Source organism: Limulus polyphemus, unplaced genomic scaffold, assembly GCF_000517525.1.
Source record: "Limulus polyphemus unplaced genomic scaffold, Limulus_polyphemus-2.1.2 Scaffold3540, whole genome shotgun sequence".
Taxonomy (NCBI): domain Eukaryota; kingdom Metazoa; phylum Arthropoda; class Merostomata; order Xiphosura; family Limulidae; genus Limulus; species Limulus polyphemus.
The window spans coordinates 111003-119794 of NW_013669150.1; the positions used below are offsets into that span (position 1 = coordinate 111003).

Here is an 8792-nt window from a genome sequence, read left to right on the forward strand (position 1 = left end):
CAATGGCGGCACCGCTGGGAGAAGTGTGTGGAGTCCCAAGGAGACTACTTTTAGGGTGATTAGGTTTCCAATGCTCCAGGTATGCCAGTTTTTATTCCCCGGCCAAAGGTCGGATACTTTTCTCACAGGCCTCGTATATACACACACACACACACATTGAAGGGTTACCAGTTTCTTATCAAAATGAATTAAATTTATTGCCTGTTTTGTGGTTAACTTCCTGTAGGTAAAGGTTGGCCATTTGGTTGCAGACTATGTCTCTATTTATGGAAAGGTGGTTGTTCCTCTGGTGGTTTTGGACCTACAGAGAGAAAGAGAACCTTCTATCCATCAGGAAAGGTGTATGGTAGGTCTGACCACCTTTCATTATTTGTCTGTGATAATTAAATATAATTTTGGATTGACTATATAGTGAGTACATCACACCAACCTTTGGTGATCCTCTTATATCCATCTGAATTCTCAGTCAATTTTACCTGTTGATTTTCAATCAGTTTCACTCAATCAGTGTAAAGTATTCTCAGTATGGACAAGCCCCATCAAAATTGAGCATCTTATGATTTTGCTTCTCTTCACCATGCAGTTTTTATTGCATGATAAAATAGTTTTATGGACGAGAAATGTTCTTAATTGGAGATCTAATTTTTTGCATTGTAGCAGCATCAAGACTGGTGGCAAAAGGACTTGGAAGTTTTAATAGAGCATCAGAAAATAAAAATGTCTGAGAAAAACATAAATGAAGAAGTCAATCTTCAACATAGATCCTCTTGTGACTTGAACTTTTCACAGAAATTGTGGTATGTGTTGATATTTTTCAGTTTTATATATATATATACCTTAAAACCTTAATTCTTGTTACATCAGTTGTAATGAGTGTTTTGCTGGCATATTCAAAACAACTTTCTGCTGAAATTTTATTCAAAAATTCATAGTATTCATATGATATAGATTGTTTGTAAAACTGTAATATTGCATGGAAAAATTACTTTCTACTACCTTTTGAAAAATTTTTGATTGCATTAAATTCTTGTGTGTATCGTTTTTTTATTTGATAAATAGTCAACATGTTTTAAAAACAGTACTTACACTATATGTATGTATTGTAAAACCAACAACACATTTTAAATAATTAAATACTAAAACTGAAAAACAAATATTTATGAATGGAATTCTTTAACTTAATGTGGTCAGCTGTATAGGGTTTGTGTATTTTAAATTAATTATGCCATTGTTATGTATGGTCTAAAAAGATTTGATTGCAAATTGTAATTTCTACTGCTATTGGTTGAAAACTGTTTGAGTATTCTAATGTTTAATGCTATTGGTTGAAACTCTAGGAGTATTCTAATGTCTAATGCTACCATTTGACAACTCAGTCTCAAAGAAGAAAATGCAAACATTTCCAATTTAATAGGGGAAGAAATTTCATTATAGGTTATCAGAGAAACTTTAAAGTAAGCTTTAAGCTAGGGTATAGAGTTACCATTGTCTAGGGTGTACCTGAATTATTAGAACCAATGAGACTAATTACTAATAGAGACAATAACTCATAGTTTTAATCACTAAATATCAGCACTTAAGAAAGAGGTACTGTATCACTAAGTTAAAAATGAGTTGCTGTGTTCTGGTATTTTTAGATTTGAAATTTTAACACTTCACTCCTTTTCAGTGTGTCAAAAGCTAATCTTTGAACACAATACGAAATGTATAGTCTCAGAACAAGTAAACCTACCAGAAGAGAGACTAAAATACAAATAAAAAAGTGAAACGAGACAAGAACTGAATTTAAGATATTGTTACGTATCTGCTCATTTGTTAATTTCCAGTATAAATTCTTTCCGAGGAACTTCAGCGATACAAGTCCTTTCTTAATTAAAACTATTTTATTCTTCCACTCTACTTTGTGTCATGTCTTTGTCATTATTCCTTACTGGCCGGTCCAGCCATGGTTTCTGCGGCTGCTCCAGATCCAATCTGCTTCACCATTGCCTCTTCCCCGAATTCCATCTCTTCTAAAAACCTCAGTCCCACCTAGTTCATCCCACCATCCCTACCCTTCATTTTCATACCTGTTTTTTATCTGGTCCTTGGCGTGTAGCTTCTTTGTTGGCACGTTGTGTTCGACTTTCTTCCATGAAAAGATTTTGCCTCCCATACCTTATTGCTCTTGTCATGTTCCTTCCAGACTAGTTGACCTCCACAGCATGTGGCTCTTTCAGATTGCGATGTCAATGTGGTGAATCACTACTATGATTTATCTCTTTCAACCTTTGTCTTCTTGTTCCATGTTTCATTTATCCCTTAAGGTGTATTTCCTCCTCCTTTTCACCTGTGGACATCATAGATCAAATTTGCCATTGATGTTTCACATACTCTGTACCATTCCTCTTATCTTCTCCTTTACTAGGATCGATATTTGGCTGATCAGGAGGGTAATTCCTACTTCTCGCTAATTTTCTTTCCTTCCATTTCCCACCTCTATTCGAGATCTGATCTGGATAGACCTCTATGTCCACTTCATGCTCTTCATTGTTAAATTGCCCACACAACACCTTTCCATCATAATCATTACTGCCTATTCATCCTTTGGCAACTATTCTCTGTTTGTGATCTATCTCTTTCCACCCTTTCCAATTGGGTTCATCCTTTAATTCGATTGGCTTGTTCTTCTTTGTCTTCTTTTTCCCATCAATTATTTTGGATGTCTTCCCATCAGATTAGGCACCTTACATTTTCCCTGGCATCTCAACTGCTTTGTCCTTTGGAGGAACTTCTTCAAGCCAGCATGTATACCACTCTGCATAATTTCATTTCTCACTATCTACATTGTGTTGCTGTTTCTTCCTCATTGGGTTATCATCTTCCACATGTTGCCATTCTTCAGGCTTCGATGTGGTTATAACTTGGTAAGTTTCTTTCTTTAATTATGTAAATGTTTCAGAGGCCTGTCACATGTTTTGATCTGGATTTCGCTCTGTGAGAGTGATGCCTATCCAGGTATACTTCAGTCACTTAGAACTGTACTCAAGTCCACACTGTAAGGCTATGTTGACTTTACTTTCTTAATTTCCATCACCACTAAACACACACTGTTCTTTACTATCACATATGCTAGAGACAGAGTGTTCCACAAGATCGCTTGTAGGTTATTCCACGCGATATGATTGCTTCATAAATATGCCCGTTCTGAACTGTATTGACCCATGGACTTCTTGGGTAAAGCAGAAGGGGATTATTAGCCATCACTGCCATCCCTTGGATTGAATAAATCGGGTTTGGGCTGCTTTTCAAAATAGGGTTTCGTGGTCATCCATTGCACTGTCTTTGGAGTGAACTTTCTGAATTCTCCACCACATCTCCCCCCCCCTCCCCTTATCTGAGGAGATGATGTAGCTTGGAGTGAACCAAATGATTGAGATTCCTCATTAAACCCCTGCATGGAAGTCAGTTCCTGGCAGTTGAGTTGAACCAATTGACATTATGTACTCACACACGTGGATTCAGTTAAACTGTGTGAACTGAGAGATATGTGGGAGTGAAAAAACTAATTTGCAAATATAGGACAACATTGAATGAAAATAGCTATGTATGTCAGTGGAAGTAAGTACTTGTCAGAAATATATTTTCAGTGTAGGAAAATTATAACATTTGACTTAATCACTTAGGCATACTATTAAAGTAGTAACTAAGCATTTGATTATGTACATGCTAAAAATGAATCCTGACAACTAACCAAGTTATTGTGCAAGCAGTTCACCATTTCAAACATACAATAATACTGACAAGAGAAATTTAAGAAATTTTATTTTTATTCTAAAATAGTTTCTCTATGATAAACTTCCTATTTACTATAAAGTTGTCCAGTAATGTTTAAATTTACATTTACAGTTTGATCCCTTGAATGTTAAAGTTCAATAGAATATCTTTTGGTCCAGCAAGAGTTTCTTACTTTGGTGAAATATTAGGTCATTTCTAAGCCAGTAATATCTCAGTTATTCACTAGTTTTGCTGAATTAAAAACTTAAAATCCTTTATACAAATATTTATTATTGTGGAATAATAGTTTTGATATTGGCTGAACTCAAATTAATTTTTGATAGATTTTTACATTCAGAAACAGATGGAAGATTACATTTGTTTCAATTAGCAAAAGTACATTTTACACATTAGATGAACAGCTGGGTAGGTTTTGGAACAATAACAATTCTGCTTTGACCCACAAAGTTAAGATTGAATAGTAAAGTTTTACAGTTATCAAAATTTCTCTATTATACAAATAATTTTCACTCATTATTTTTTTCATTATATATAATTCATATGTATTGTATATATTTATTTATCTGTAGGTAATGGGACTATTTAATATGTGCATGTGATGTAAGTAGAACTGTATCTTCAAAATCCTTATCACAAGATTTCATTCTTTCTTTCACTAAAACTGATGACCCACAGATAAGCAGACAAGCCAAGAGTCATTGCTGTGGTCTTGTATGCTGTAGGTTACAAAAAATGGGTTCTAACGTCTGCTGTTTAAGTGTAATCCTTGTTGGTTTTCAGCATTAAATAATTTAAACGTTATGGACAATTTGTCAATTCTCACATATTATAAGTATGGTTTGTGTTTTAGGAAGGACGTTGCTCTCTCTGACTATGTTTTGGATCTTGGGTATGTGCTGGCAGGTAGTTTACAACAGAAAGAAATATCTGTTATGAACTTTGGCACTGTAACAGCTAATCTTCAGCTCACAGGCACAACCTGGAATACAGCACAAATATACATTGAACCTGAAGATATCCAGGTGGAACCTGGGTCTACCAAGTTTATTTTAAAATTATTTTCAGACTTAGGTACCAACTTTTTAGGAGAACAGAAAATACCTTTGTTCTTACAGGTGAGCAATAACAAATAGTTGTGACTACTATAATAATTTGTTGTAAGTAATATACATTACTTGTGGCAGTTACAGTGAGATGTCATTAATATCTTAAAAACACAACTTAGATATTTTTAGTTAGAGTTTTTGTATTTTTGATGTATCTGTTTTAACACTACATTTCCATCAGGTCCATCATCCTTATTCAATAATTTAAATTTAGTTTGTTTACATTTAGTTATTTCAATAGATTCATGTATATTCATACCAATTACATTTTCAGGTTGTGCTAAAATAAAAATTTTTTTCCCATTGAATTGTGTAATTAGTTTCATTAACATGTTCTGCTAAAGGTGAAATAGTAATATTATTATTTTTAACATTTCTTTTATATTCATTCAATCTGAATTTTAAATTTCTTCTAGTTTGTCCTATATAAACTTTTTTACATTCACAAAAATGTTGTCAGCAGTTGGCATGAAATTCTTTAATATGTAAATTGGTATTTTGATAATTGTATAAATAAGTGTTATTTTTTTCAAAACATTACACTCCTGAGGGTGACACAAGATATACGTCGAAACATGTAGTGTATGAGATTGTTTTCCAGTCACATCAGGGTTTTTTTACCACTTTTTAACCTTGTACACTAAGTTATTATTTTAGTAATTTGGAGACTGGAAACAATCTTATTTTTATTGAATTGTGTATAAAATATTCGTTGTTTTTTAAAAGTTTTTAGTTTTTAAGATTGAACATTACACATGTGCCAAAAAATGTTGAAAAATAGAACAATTAATGTTGATATATGTATATTTGTATGTTTACTAAATAGAACAATTAATATTGATATATGTATATTTCTATTTTTACTAAATAGAACAATTAATATTGATATATGTATATTTCTATTTTTACTAAATAGAACAATTAATGTTGATATATGTATATTTCACATTCATATGGTTGCTTGTAGGTACAAGACAAAAAGAGTACTTTCTGGTTAATTTAAAATAGTTTTACCTGTCTTTACAGACTAAATAAATTATATTGTAGAATTGGTATGTCTTGTATAAAACCAATTGCCTTATTTTACTAGTGTCACAGAATTTAAAGGACAATTTTTTGAATACTTTTACCTACATTTGCAGACTGAACATAGATTGTGATGATTTAGTAGTTTACACTAACACTTTGATATATCATGTAGTGTAAATAAAGAAGTATACAATGAAACATTTAGAAAAACATAAAATCATTTTGAAAAAGATTGTATTAAAAGCAATCTAATGATAGCTTAAAATTCTTTTAAATACTTTAATAACAAGAATTTAGAGGTATGAACATTTATATTTATTTGAACCTTTACTTTCTGGTCACAGCAAAAAACACATGTATAAAATATATTTATAAATTTCAAAGATTTTCTTTGTAATTCATAAAAACTTTTATCAGATAACATTTATTAGATAAATTGGGTTCTGTTATAAAAACATTTATATCAAGATTCTCTTTCCTCAGGCAGTAGGTGGACCAGTTTTGACCATCAAAAAATTTGTTAACAAAGTTATTAGATAAATTGGATTATATTATAATAAGATTTACATCAGGGTTTTGTTTACTCAGGTAATAGGTGGACCAGTTTTGACCATCAACATGAGAGCTTTTGTGACTTTGCCAGCTGTAACTGTCAACCCATTTCAGTTGGACTTTGGACCTCTCTACTGTGGTCTGTGTGAAGTTAAGTGGCTGTTTTTAAAGAACCCAGGGCCTATAAAATGTGAATGGTCATCTGAGGTAATCTCTGTATTAGGAATTAAGGTAAGCAGTGAAACATTTCCAGGTAAGTAAGTCCTACAAGTCTGGATATTGTGTAGATCTTTGATACTTCAGACAAGGAAATATTAATAAACTAATCAAACAGCTGAAACCTACATCAGTCTTGTAGGTCAAAAAGCAATTAATGAATCCTGAGCTTTACAAGCCAAATTACATTCTTAATGACCAGTGTGGTGAAAACTAAAGCTTGTAGTATTCCAGATGCATTAGTTTAATTGTGTAAAGTATCTGCTTGCTAAGCAGGGTCTCACTTTCACTTCTCCAGAAAAGATTAATCATATTTGTTAAAAAGTTTATCAGTCATTCAGATAACTAGCTTGTCAGTTCCATAAGTAAATAAAACTTTAAACCTGTAAGTAATTAGTTCATAAGTCATGTAGGTAATTACTACATCAAACCTGTAAGTAACTATTATCATTAGTCATGTTACTACAAACCTTTAAGTAACTAATTTCTAATAACCCTGTAGGTAACTTGTAGATCTGATCTGTTGATATTTAGGAAATTTTTAAATATCTTTAACCAACTATTTGGACATCTCTCAAGTCCTATAGACAACGTTCAATTTGATGTGTTGAGATATCGATATATTGGTTTAATTTAGGATAATTGTTTAATATCTTTAACCAATTATTTGGACATTTCTCAAGTTCTATAGACAACTTTTAATTTGATGTGTTGAGATATTCATATATCGGTTTAATTTAGGATAATTTTTAAATGGATTTTTGAGATTTCAACAGAATATAATCTAGATTAGAAGAATCGTTTTTTGTTTCAGAAACCTAAGAATATTTTAGTACCACATTATGGTGATAGTGATCATATCAACAAACCATCTGGCTCTGTGTTTGATGTGAAACCAAAAACAGGCTGTCTCCATCCTGAGGAATGGTGTTACCTACAAGTCATGTTTACACCCACTTCACAAGTACGCCATCTACTGACAACCTTACCTACTTAAAAACTACTTTTTTATCTAATTTTTAAGTAACTCATAATTTTGACAAACTGTCCAACTTGAAAGTAATTTTTATATCTGTATATTATATAAGCCATTAAATCAAAAAATAGAGCTAATTGAAGTTTAATTTTTAACTCATTCCCAGATATATCGTCAATCTGTTAAATAAAGATAACTACAAGCTTATTTTAACTTATCTCCAGGTACATCATCAATCTGGTAAGTAGAGCTAACTATAAGCTTAATTCAAATTATTTCCATATAAGTCACCAATCTGGTGAATAGAGCTAACTGGAATCTCAATTTCAACTTATTCCCACATAAGTCATCAATTTGATAAATAGAACTAACTACAAGCTTTCAACTTATTCCCATATAAGTCATCAATCTGGTAAATAAAACTAACTACAAGCTTTCAACTTATTCCCATATAAGTCATCAATCTGGTAAATGAAACTAACTACAAGCTTTCAACTTATTCCCATATAAGTCATCAATCCGGTAAATAAAACTAACTACAAGCTTTCAACTTATTCCCATATAAGTCATCAATCTGGTAAATAAAACTAACTACAAGCTTTCAACTTATTCCCATATAAGTCATCAATCTGATAAATAAAACTAACTACAAGCTTTCAACTTATTCCTATATAAGTCATCAATCCGGTATATAAAACTAACTACAAGCTTTCAACTTATTCCCATATAAGTCATCAATCTGATAAATAGAGCTAACTACAAGCTTTCAACTTATTCCCATATAAGTCATCAATTTGATAAATAGAGCTAACCACAAGCTTTCAACTTATTCCTATATAAGTCATCAATTTGATAAATAAAACTAACTACAAGCTTTCAACTTATTCCTATATAAGTCATCAATTTGATAAATAAAACTAACTACAAGCTTTCAACTTATTCCTATATAAGTCATCAATTTGATAAATAAAACTAACTACAAGCTTTCAACTTATTCCTATATAAGTCATCAATCTGATAAATAGAGCTAACCACAAGCTTTCAACTTATTCCCATATAAGTCATCAATTTGATAAATAGAGCTAACTACAAGCTTTCAACTTATTCCCATATAAGTCATCAATCTGGTAAATAAA

General features: G+C 31.7%; 1 protein-coding gene across 1 annotated transcript in view; it reads left to right on the forward strand.

Moving 5' to 3' along the window:
- Positions 1 to 2: 2 nt before the first annotated feature.
- The window catches only part of LOC111088322 (hydrocephalus-inducing protein-like), a gene marked incomplete at its 3' end in the record, with an annotated part of 13749 nt that continues 4959 nt past the window's right edge, over positions 3 to 8792 (forward strand). Inside the window, exons 1-6 of the mRNA XM_022398089.1 lie at positions 3 to 23; positions 227 to 346; positions 658 to 797; positions 4628 to 4892; positions 6501 to 6695; positions 7495 to 7644. Of these exons, the coding sequence (XP_022253797.1) occupies positions 3 to 23; positions 227 to 346; positions 658 to 797; positions 4628 to 4892; positions 6501 to 6695; positions 7495 to 7644 (891 nt within the window). The remainder of the gene's footprint in view (positions 24 to 226; positions 347 to 657; positions 798 to 4627; positions 4893 to 6500; positions 6696 to 7494; positions 7645 to 8792) is intronic.